Here is a 13,054-nt window from a genome sequence, read left to right on the forward strand (position 1 = left end):
TATCATGTGCAACATTTCTACCACAATTTCTGCCACAAAGAGTTAATTCATTGATGCATAGAATGAACAAAAACAACCATTGCTTCTAATAAATATTGAAAATAGGGTCAAGTAAATGTTGTTCCCCCAACTTTGTGGAATGACCAATGACATTACTACTTTATATTTAGTGAATTGCCGTCGTTGTTGTTTGCGTAAAATTGAATTGATTCAACTTTACACAACGCAAAACCAAAACGCAAGGAAAAAGCTAATTTGCGCATGCTCTAACTGTGGGATTTGTAGTTAGTGCTTCGTGTTTACATGTTGGAGATGAGTTATCTGTCATCTTGACCGTCGCTATCGTTATCAATGATGTTGGTACTATTATTACTGTTATTATTATCATTATCATCACAGCCTAGACTAGCCTGGTCTGGATAGATTTTATGGTGTTCTTCTACTGCATGACATACTGTATATAATACTGTAAACATTAATACTGTATAACACATCTTACCCAATCATTCTTCAAAACTATTTATTTATTACACAGGGGTGATGTTGTTGCTATTATTACTGTTATTATTATCATTATTATCATAGCCTAGCCTAGCCTGGTCTGGATAGAGCCACTGTGATGGTGTTCTTCTACTGTGTGGCATACTGTATATACTGTAATACTGTAAACATTAATACTGTATTTATTTAACGCATCTTACCTAACCGGGGAGAAAAAAATATATATGTATTTTTTACACTGGTCTCTACTAGTAGACTCTGAAATCGATTAAATAAGCCTTTGAAACCCCTAAATTGTCATATTTTTTAGGGGCTTTTCCCACTCCACTATGTAGCATTTACGAGAAATTTTGAGCAGCGTCCGGCCATGTCCACGGGACACCCTCCTACTCACCCGTTAGGCAAGTCCTGGTGCTACCCCTGATATTATATTGATTTAAATTACCTGAGTAAAGCAATATATTTTAGATTTTTATTATGGTTGTTTTTTATGTACAGTATTTAATCATATTTTAGTTATGTAAATATATTTAGGCCTAATTTGTTATCTAGACCTGCATAAGCAAAATTTAAGTCCTAGATTTAAAAAACATGAGAATATCATACAAATTGTAATCCAACAATAAGGAAACATTGTATTTCATATTTAATTTAATATGCCAAATTAATACAATAAAATATTACCTTTTAACATATTAAGGTCTAGGTGCAGTATTATTTAATCATGTTTTTGTTTAAAATTACAGGAAACAAGTGTAAACTGAATATTTACTAAACAGACCTAGGCTTAATCTAGGGGCTTACATTTGATCTGTGGAACATTTATAATTGTTGATTTATTATAATTATTTTTCTTCGGGGTAGGCCTATCATTATAGTTAGCTAAAAAGCAAAAATAAGCTGAATTTACAGCATTAACTGTACAGGCCTAACCCAGCCATGCCTGCTGTAGTAATCACAGTAGCAGAACACCAACAACCCAAACCCACCCTACAATAATACATTGCAGCAATACAATGAATCATAATTTCATAATGGTTTTTGAAAGTTTCCAGTGAAAATCATTGCGTTTACGCGACGGCAGTGGCTGCGCCAACTGGGGTTCACATGGGCTTATAAGCCCCCACTGGACAGTCAAGTCCAACGTAGGGTAGTTAGACCATAAAAAATATAAAAGTCTGAGTGTGCCATGTCCGGCCATCCAGAAGTTCCTCATGAAAAAAGTAATATGTAGGAGGAGGTGAACCCCCTCTCAAACCCTTCTCCCAGCTCGAGCCTAATAGCTCAAGCCCAATTGTCAAACAAGCCCCTCCCCCCAGAAAATATATACTAGAGCCATCACTGTGCGGCAGCAAGAGGGAACCTTATCCATTTTGTTACGTTGCACCACGCAAGAAGTGTATATTCAACTTTCCGTTAAGGAGGGAGATACGAAATTGCCAGAAGAGCGTTGCTACAGTTTTTCTGCCAGCGGGAACAAAGTTTTAGGGATATAGTAATTATCGTGACATATAAGGTCTAGGTGTAGGGTCCTACTCAGCTCTAGCAATGAACCTTTTGACTTTAAAAATGTAAAAAAATGGATGTCTCGTACTACACTAAGGTTGAATGTGGATAAGAATAGATGGAATTAATGTTTATTGGTGCACATAAAAAAAGATGGAAAACATGCAGAATTATTAGGACCAAAGTTATTCCTTGTTTCTTTTACTTAAAGAAATTTGCTCCCAAACCCTTTTTACTACAAGAGATTATACCTCAACCCACATAATAATTCCCCCTGTATACAATTCCCACGTATTTCTCTTCCTCCTCTTCATCACATATCCAACCTACACTTGAATATGCTACTCTTGTCTTTGGCCTTTTTATCTAAATGTGGTATTTATTATATTTGCCAAATTTTACCATCTTCTCTAGATTCAATATAATTAGGTATAAATATAATTTGAGTGTGGGGGGAGGGGACAGGTTTGTTGATAAACTAGATAGATAAAAATTTATTTATTTATTTATTCCCAACCTTTAACCAGGGTAGCAAAATCAGTCAAGTAGACTGGTTTCCCTTGGAGTCCTTGGTATACAAATTTTTAGAATATAGATTAAAATATCATTCAACTAAACATATAAAAAATAAAAATATAAATTAACTGTGTAGACACAGAAAGAAGCATCTATTGTGTAGCAACTAAACACTAAACCAGAGCGATGTATATTTGCCTTATCTCTACATGTAATTTTTTTTTACCAGATGAGTGTGGGCAGCTTTGACAGCTGTCTACGAAAATAAAATTATCTTTATAGTTTGATAACTTTCAGTTTGCAGAATGCCAAATTTCTGACGAATATCAGAGACCCGACAATCCCTAATTGATGAATGCAGAATCACTGACATCCACTAAGCTGAAAACCAGTTTCCCGATTAAAACTGTAGTTATTGTAGGTTAGGGTTAGGGTTAGGGAATGCAAGTTTCCTGATAGGATCAAGCCCCCCCCCCCCCAAAATCCTTTGCTAGCAAGATACTGATTAAGCTGGATATCACGATGGTCACAGTAATATCCACTTTTGTCAGCCTACCTGAAAGCATATAATTTGATATGTAGTATAATTCTGTTACCCAATATTTGATAGCTATCCTTCCCTCTCAATTGGCAGGTGTCAACAATATGGGGGTTTAAGGTTATAAGAATCAACAAGTGTATTTTCTTGTCAATGATCACCAGATGTTCTGAACATGGAACGATTATTCAAATAATGAAAATTTTGCATTTGGCAAACACTGGTGAATTGGATTGTTTAGATATTCATTTATAAAAATTATTTTGACAGACCTCATATAAATGTGAAACTATGAATATTTAATTTCTATGTAACAAATCAAGTCAAAATACTATGTAGCAGCATTGGCTTATATGGGGAGTGGCAAACGGTGCTTATTCCTTACCGCCTCAACTCACCTAACCAGTGGCGTAACACTCATGCACTCTTGTGCGACGGTCCGCAGGATCCCTAACCCCTAAGGGCACCTTACCACATGGTCTCGATCCAGCACCCTTACCCAAAAGGACTTTGTTGATACACAACAACATAATGTTTTTCTGACGTGGACTGTATATAATATTATATCCAGTGGTGAATTAAAGGGGCCCCTAAATTTTTAAATTTTAAGTCTGTGAGTGCCATTTCCGGCCATTCAGAGGTGCCGTAATCATAAATTTTCTTACCTCAGCCCTAACCAATGTGGGGCTGTGGTGACCCTTTATCAGTAAAATTCTCCCTAGACCTATATTCAACATTCCTGGACTCGCCATTCATATCATATCATTTACTTTTGTCGATGAAAACATTGAGAATATAATAATTAAGTAAGCACATCTAAAATCCCACATTGAAATTGGCGACCGGGACACAAAAGGCCAACCAACAATGCTATATTTGGATAACAGCAACCACAGGACGGTTTCATGTTGATATTTTTGATTGTCCAGAAATAAATACAAATTTATATATTATTAATGAGCATACAAGTTTATATATTAATACATTTTTTCTAACTCGGGTGTTCTTCCATTGTGGTTAGACAGCCGAACATGAGAAAAGTTATCGTGTTGAGCTGGGCCTCCATTCTATGTCCTTATCTGAGAAGACTTGGTTCTACCCATGGGCTAGGAGCGGCTGGAACCAGTGCTGACGTTAAGGCTGTATTTAGCGGCGCCCCTGCCTTACCGCTCGGCCACTCGGCTTGTTATTCATTTTTACAAAACTATTTTAACAGACCTCATATAAATGTAAATTCTATAAATATTAATTTCTGTGTAAAGCATACTACCAATGCATAGAAGTAACACATCAAGTAAAAATACTGGGTAGCAGCACTGGCATATCTAGGGAGCAAAAAGGTGCTTATCCCCCACCTTCACATCACCTAACCAACAATGTCATGTTTACATAAAGCAACCCTCAGGACTGTTTCATATTGATATTTTAGATTGTCTAGAAATTAATAAACTCATGACGTTTCTTGAAAACACAAGAGCATATACAAGTTAATATAAATAATGCATTTTAATTAATCATTTCAGATCAAAATATATCTTGCAATTGCTATACAACTCAGCATTATCTGTATCATCCAAGCAGCTGCTCAAGGTGATACCCAAGTTTGTAGTGGCTGTTGTACTGCTCCTGCAGGGATTCCTGGAATTCCAGGCAGCCATGGTAATCCTGGTGGTCCTGGTCCAATAGGCATGAAAGGACATGTTGGGGAAAAAGGAGAGAAGGGAAACCAAGGATCAGATGGAAGAGATGGGCTTCCAGGTAAAATAGGACCAATCGGTTTACCAGGTGCTACTGGTGAGAAAGGAGGAAAAGGAGAGAAAGGTGAACAAGCTACCACAAACAGCCAGCCCAAATCTGCCTTCTCAGTTGGATATAATGTAAACCCAGGCCGCCATCCAGTTAGTCCTATGAAATACCCGTTAGTAATTACCAACTTTGGGAATAACTACAATAAAGAAACAGGCAAGTTTGTCTGTCGACATCCAGGCATCTATGTCTTTCAGTTTACATCAGGCTCAGATAGCAGTAATACCAACATGATAACAAGCATCAAGAAGAATGGGCAACACATTGTCTCAGCATATGAGTTTGGTTCAGGCCACAAATCAGCCAGCAACATGGTAGTTCTTGATTTAGTAGCAAATGATGAAGTGTGGACTGAGCCGTTCGGTACCAGCTATAACTACTACTTCAGTAATTCCAACATATACTGTTCTTTTTCAGGCTTCCTGCTTTATGCATCTGCATAAGGAAATTTTGAAAAGCTAATAATTACAAATTTCAAATCAGCAAATTGCAACAGAATATGACAATCTTTTTTATTGACTTTTTATCATTAGTAAATAATTGAATGTCAGCAGTAATTACAAAAATTCAATTCAATATTTATTTGCTCCAAAAGCTTATCCGCCATACAAGAAACATGCTTTTAGTGGCTTTATATGGCCTCCTATACACACTACAATATCTTTTATATTATATGATAGTGAATACAGGCATATTTGTAGTAAATAGCTTAGATAATAATGCTACAATTATAGTCCAAGGCACAGCAAGCATTCTTAGCCTACGATGTAACATCATACAGTTGTTGTACTAATGTTTTTGGAATTCTCTATCATTTGAGTACTATGAATAAAAAAAAATTAAAAATGAACAAACATGTTAAAAATTGTCTGGTTTTTGTCTGAATTTGTGCTGACATCAAAGCTCACTCACCAGGATTTTGCAAAAATGTGGTGTGAAAAAAAAAGGGCATCAAGTCTACAAATCTCACAACTGCAATATTGGGGGTTTGCATTACCGTCTATAGTCGAACCACCAAAAAAATTCTTTGTTATTATAATCTTGCGAACTAGTTTTAATAAATATATTTTATTTATAAATAATAATAAAATTATGTTGTATGATGTCTATTCACATTATACTGTACTAGTATATAGGTATAGGCCAGGTTTTATTCTAGGCTGAGAAATTAACACGTTGCAGCTTAGCTAAGGCCTGGATAAACAGGCACAAAAAGCATAAATTTTATGCTGACATTGTAAACACAATAAAACACCAGTAATTATTAGTCAATAAAAGAAACATACCTAAATTTTAAACAGACTAATTTTCTCAATTTAGTTTATGCTTCAAAGTGAATTATCCCAGAATCATCTAATCTACATTCAGCAACTCTCAACTGATAGGTTACTAATCATACCAGATTCTGCAAGACATATCAACACATATAAGTTAATGTGCTTTGCTGATGATGTACTCAAAAAAAAGAGAATAGGCCTACAAAACAGAAAATGGGGTTGGATATTACATGATATCCTTTATTTCACTTTTTACACATAAAAATTGGTGCATGCAGGTATAGTTGACTCGTATGGTGTGTGTACTATGTTTGGTTACTCACATAGTATGTGTGTATGGTTGAATTGCAGTTGGATTTATATAGCGCTTGATACCGAACAGTCTCTGCATTGATGTGCGAATTGGCTCTTATAATAACTTACTTCTCCCCAGAGGGTCTCTTTATGTCTAAGCTACCTGGTCCACCAGTCTCAGCAACTCTTGTCTGTCCACAATAGGGGGTGAATGGACCAGTACCCTGGGGTAGTCCCCCTGCTTGTCTTTAAAGATGTACTGGGTTCTTTAAATATGGAATATGCATGGTGTGTGCAGGTATGGTTGACTCACATGGTGTGTGCAGGTATGGTGTGAGCATGTACAGTGTGTTTGCTCTTACCCTGTATGCTGTGTGCTGGTATAGTTCACTCAAATGGATGTATGGTTATTGGCCTCACATGGTGTGTGCAAGTATGATTTCTCACATGATGTGTATGTACGGTTGAGGTTCACATGGTGTGTGCCGGTTTGATTACTCACATGGTGTGTGTATGTGTAGGGTTGATTTGCCTGGCAGGTGCAGCACACCTGCCAATCCCTGGGTCATGAAAATTTTTTAATCTTACCAAAAAATCCAAATTAACCAAAAGATGATGCAAGATACTAAAAAAGACACGTCAAGAAATCATTGGCTGTTGGTGGCGACGTTCAAATAAAAAATGGATGCTTGTCATGAAGCAAGCAGGCGGCGAATACATTGATTAATAACGTTCGAATCAATCAAATTTATGCATAAATCCGAGTATTTGCGGGGACGGGTGAATTCAGTGAAATAGGTTGAAAATTACATTCGATAGCGAGAACTGGAGATTTTTTTAAATGTCGGGTGACACCAAACAGGATTGGGTGAGTCGACAGGTTCGGTGCAGGTATGGTTACTCGCACGGTGTGTGCAGGTGTCATTACTCACATACAGTGTGTGCAGGTATGGTTCACATGGTGTATATAGCATGAATTTAACATATTGGCAATTATCTGTCCGTAGAGATTAATTATTAAGTTATATGCATATTAAATTGGAGTATATTGTGTCTGTCTGTCACCTAGTTGCCTTGTTCCTGACATTTCATGAACCCAATACTTGGACTATTCGTGGATCTCAGTAAAGACTACAAAAGTTTGTTTTGATTATCTTCATGCATAGTCAGATAGGATGGATAACAATGATCCACACCCTCTTTCCAGAATGAAGTAATGTGTGAAGTATCCTTATCATTCCGAGTATCTTTATTTTCATCTTCACCATTACCGTCCCTACAACCACCATCACTATCCCCATGATGAGTGGTCATGGATCACAGTAAATGAATAATTAAAGAAAAAGTTTAAATGAGCACTTGTTCTGATTGTGATCGTGATAACAAATATCCACTCCAAATTTCAGGTAAGAAGTAAGTATTTATTCCAACATAAACCTTTAATGAGTTCATTATTATTCGGACATACATTCGTAATGATATCCAAAACCATGATATCTAAAAATAAGTAAAGAAAAAAAAAGGTTTAAATGAATTGAGCACTTGTTTTGATTACCTTTAGGCACACCAAATTTCAGGTAAGAAAGTAAGGCAAGGAGCTTTGTATTCATCCGGATAAATATAAAAAAAAAAACACTTGTTCTGATTACCTTTAAGCACAGTCAGATATATTGGGATGGTAATAAACATCCACTCCAAATTTCCGAGTGGAAAAGTGAGGGGCTTTGTATTCATACCGACAAATATTCAGAGACACCTTTGTTCTGATTCCCTTTAAGCTCGGTCGGATATATTGGGATGCTAACAAAGATCCCCACCCTATTTATAGAAAGAAATAATGTGCAGAGTTTGTTATCATTTGGACATACATCCGTAACGATAGTTAATAACCGGAATATTGTCGAGTAATATTGGTTTTTAATTCAATAACAAAGTTGTTAAACTTTCATTTAATCCATCTGGATTCACAAGATAAGAAAAATAGAAAAAAGTTCAAGAAATCTGATTGTATATAAAGGTAGTCAGAACAATGAAAGATTCATTCAGTACACAAGACAGCATTAAAGAAACAGCACATCAAACAAGAAAACATCTCTCAGCACATCAGACAAGGCAAAGGACTTCAGCAAGACTCACGAAATTGTCAAAGGCAAGTAGAAATTGAAATAAGTTTGCTTACAGTTCTGCTTTTCAAACACAGTCAATCTAGTTTTGCCATAGTACAATTACTGTAGTTTCTTTGTAGCATATGATTTAGTTTATGGACTTCTAATTACATAAAAAGAAGGTTCAACACTAGTCATATGTACTTCAATAAATATGTTTTTTAAACATTTTGGTAATATGTATGCACTATTCACTAAGAAGAAGAGGCTGTAATGTTGCTGAATTGATTTTAGTTTAATAGTTTTTTCAATTCATAATCAAACCAGTCGACCCGGTAGTAAATGATATTTGAATTGATAATTATATAATCATGGAGTAAAAACAGGTTGTTTACAATGGAGGTGACATCTTCTATTATTAACTGTCAAATGTAAAGAAAAGGCCCCATTTTATTTAAGTAATAAATTTATTTTTAACAACAATAATCATCCTCAATGTACTAGGAACAAGCCTAATAACTTGATTGAACAAAAATGGGATCAGGCAAATTTTTATATTGTGAAACTAAAGCATGGAACATCCTTGCAAATGAAATTCAAACAATATTTAATGAACTTTCCATACAGTCTTTTAAAAATAACTGTCAATACAGTCTTTTAAAAATCTTTTAAACGATATATAATTAAACACTATTTAATTACTCTTTTCCTGACAAAATATTGAATCAAAATTTTACAGATTTTTCTTTTTCAATTCTGTCTTAAACTATTTTGTTTTCGATGCAGTAGTTTCATATTTATGTACATATTGTTTTTCTTTTACTCATTAGTTTTGTCTTAAGTTCAATTTCTTTTTCCATTTTGGTTTTCTTTTATTCATTTTTCTTTTGATCCACTTGTGATACCAGTGCTACACCACTAAAAGTGTTATCACAAAAAAGACAGAAATAAATAAATAAATAAATAGATAGTGTGCTTTATTCAGGTTAGAAAGTTAACTTGTAATTGCAAAAATAGTGGAATCAGTCTATATAATATATTTTCAGATACTAATTATTTGTTTTCATTGTATTTACTGATTGTAAATATTATATGGATATTAGTATCCAAATTAAATCAATTATTTCACACCGTAGGCATAAACATTTTTTTTTTTGAAGAAAAATATCCGACCCAGATATTTTCTTTTTTGCAGAGAAATTTAAAAAAAATATATTTATATAGTTTATATTTCAATTACTTCAAAACTATGCGTGGATTATTATTCCTCCCATTTCTCCCACGGACAAACTCTCTGTTACACACAATATGTTTCTTTATCATGTGCAACATTTCTACCACAATTTCTGCCACAAAGAGTTAATTCATTGATGCATAGAATGAACAAAAACAACCATTGCTTCTAATAAATATTGAAAATAGGGTCAAGTAAATGTTGTTCCCCCAACTTTGTGGAATGACCAATGACATTACTGCTTTATATTTAGTGAATTGCCGTCATTGTTGTTTGCGTAAAATTGAATTGATTCAACATTACACAACGCAATACCACAACGCAAGGAAAAAGCTAATTTGCGCATGCTCTAACTGTGGGATTTGTAGTTAGTGCTTCGTCTTTACATGTTGGAGACGAGTTATCTGTCATCTTGACCGTCACTATCGTTATCAATGATGTTGGTACTATTATTACTGTTATTATTATCATTATCATCACAGCCTAGACTAGCCTGGTCTGGATAGATGTTATGGTGTTCTTCTACTGCATGACATACTGTATATAATACTGTAAACATTAATACTGTATAACGCATCTTACCCAATCATTCTTCAAAACTATTTATTTATTACACAGGGGTGATGTTGTTGCTATTATTACTGTTATTATTATCATTATTATCATAGCCTAGCCTAGCCTGGTCTGGATAGAGCCACTGTGAAGGTGTTCTTCTACTGCGTGGCATACTGTATATACTGTAATACTGTAAACATTAATACTGTATTTATTTAACGCATCTTACCTAACCGGGGAGAAAAAAATATATATGTATTTTTTACACTGGTCTCTACTAGTAGACTCTGAAATCGATTAAATAAGCCTTTGAAACCCCTAAATTGTCATATTTTTTGGGGGCTTTTCCCCCTCCACTATGTAGCATTTACGAGAAATTTTGAGCGGCGTCCGGCCATGTCCACGGGACACCCTCCTACTCACCCGTTAGGCAAGTCCTGGTGCTACCCCTGATATTATATTGATTTACCTGAGTCTAGCACTATATTTTAGCTTTTTATTATGGTTGTTTTTTATGTACAGTATTTAATCATATTTTAGTTATGTAAATATATTTAGGCCTACTTGTTATCTAGACCTGCATAAGCAAAATTTAAGTCCTAGATTTAAAAAACATGAGAATATCATACAAATTGTAATCCAACAATAAGGAAACATTGTATTTCATATTTAATTTAATATGCCAAATTAATACAATAAAATATTACCTTTTAACATATTAAGGCCTAGGTGCAGTATTATTTAAGCATGTTTTTGTTTAAAATTACAAGAAACAAGTGTAAACTGAATATTTACTAAACAGACCTAGGCTTAATCTAGGGGCTTATATTTGATCTGTGGAACGTTTATAATTGTTGATTTATTATAATTATTTTTCTTCAGGGTAGGCCTATCATTACAGTTAGCTAAAAAGCAAAAATAAGCTGAATTTATAGCATTAACTGTACAGGCCTAAACCAGCCATGCCTGCTGTAGTAATCACAATAGCAGAACACCAACAACCCAATCCCACCCTACAATACATTAGAGCAATACAATGAATCATAATTTCATAATGGTTTTTGAACGTAAACGCAATGATTTTCACTGGAAACTTTCAAAAAGTTTCCAGTGAAAATCATTGCGTTTACGCGACGGCAGTGGCTGCGCCAACTGGTGTTTACATGGGCTTAAGCCCCCACCGGACAGTCAAGGCCAACGTCGGGTAGTCAGACCATAAAAAATATAAAAGTCTGAGTGTGCCATGTCTGGCCATCCAGAAGTTCCTCATGAAAAAAGTCATATTTAGGAGGAGGTGAACAGGCCCCTCTCCCCAGAAAATATATCGTAGAGCCGTCACTGCGCGGCTCTAGCATATATATAGATATATATATATTAAAAAATGAAGATTCCACGTTTGCTTTGATAAATAAAAAATATAGAAAGACAGCAATAAAAAACAGCTATGAGTTGTAAACATACTAGAAGCAATATAATTTATTAATTCACAAATATTTCAAACACTCCTGTGTTCTTCCTCAGTGTGAGAACAACTGACAAAAAATACAAGGCAAAGCAATATTCACACACGAAACGAAAATAGAACATCAAATCAGCGGTAAAGAACAAAGGCGCGTAATAAGATGCGCAAAGCTGAATAAAGGCCTAGGAACCAAGAAAAAAATTAATTATATATAAATGAATAGTCTGATAAGTAATTTGAAATCTATTCTCTCATCCTCTAAACTCCATAAGAATTCCCACTCTTCTGGTAATGTTAAATGTAGTAAACCCAGATGTCAAGTTTGCAATTTCATGTGCACCTCTGACACATTCACTATTCCTAGTACTAATATTACTATTAGACCCCCTTAATTTTTTTCACTTCAAAAATGTAAAAAAATGGATGTCTAGTAATACACTAAGGTTGAATGTGGATAAGAATAGATTGAATTAATGTTTATTGGTGCACATAAACACATCAAGCACCCCGAGCACCTTACATTAGATGGATATGTGCGCTATATAAAACTACACTATTATTATTATTATAAAAAATCATGGAAAACATGCAGAATTATTAGGACCAAAGTTATTCCTTTTACATAAAGAAATTTGCTCCCAAACCCTTTTTACTACAAGAAATTATACCTCAACCCACATAATAATTCCCCCCTGTATAAAATTCTCACGTATTTCTCTTCCTCCTCTTCATCACATATCCAACCTACACTTGAATATGCTACTCTTGTCTTTGGCCTTTTTATCTAAATGTGGTATTTATTATATTTGCCAAATTTTACCATCTTCTCTAGATTCAATATAATTAGGTATAAATATAATTTGAGTGTGGGGGGAGGGGGCAGGTTTGTTGATATACTAGATAGATAAAATTTATTTATTCCCAATCTTTAACCAGGATAGCCCAATCAGTCAAGTAAACTGGTCTCCCTTGGGGCCCTTAGTATACACATTTTCAGAATATAGATTAAAATATCATTCAACTAAACATATAAAAAATAAAAATATAAATTAACTGTGTAGACACAGAAAGAAGCATCTATTGTGTAGCAACTAAACACTAATCCATAGCAATGTATATTTGCCTTATCTCTACATGTAATTTTTTTTACCAGATGAGTGTGGGCAGCTTTGACAGCTGTGTACGAAAATAAAATTATCTTTATAGTTTGATAAATTCCAGTTTGCAGAATGCCAAATTTCTGACGAATATCAGAGACCC

At 34.6% G+C, this 13,054-nt stretch overlaps 2 protein-coding genes across 2 annotated transcripts in view; both read left to right on the top strand.

Annotated features, from left to right (window-relative positions):
- LOC117106172 (complement C1q tumor necrosis factor-related protein 7-like) overlaps nt 1–5,310 on the top strand; it is a 22,398-nt gene extending 17,088 nt beyond the window's left edge. Inside the window, exon 3 of the mRNA XM_033247525.1 lies at nt 4,603–5,310. Coding sequence (XP_033103416.1) covers nt 4,603–5,310 — 708 coding nt within the window. The remainder of the gene's footprint in view (nt 1–4,602) is intronic.
- A 3,132-nt stretch (nt 5,311–8,442) lies between these two features.
- LOC117106167 (complement C1q tumor necrosis factor-related protein 5-like) overlaps nt 8,443–13,054 on the top strand; it is a 6,727-nt gene continuing 2,115 nt past the window's right edge. The window contains exon 1 of the mRNA XM_033247517.1: nt 8,443–8,587. Coding sequence (XP_033103408.1) covers nt 8,468–8,587 — 120 coding nt within the window. The 5' untranslated portion in view covers nt 8,443–8,467. The remainder of the gene's footprint in view (nt 8,588–13,054) is intronic.

Source organism: Anneissia japonica, unplaced genomic scaffold, assembly GCF_011630105.1.
Source record: "Anneissia japonica isolate Jap-2015-1 unplaced genomic scaffold, ASM1163010v1 scaffold288076_len169038_cov169, whole genome shotgun sequence".
In the NCBI taxonomy this organism is placed as follows: Eukaryota; Metazoa; Echinodermata; class Crinoidea; order Comatulida; family Comatulidae; genus Anneissia; species Anneissia japonica.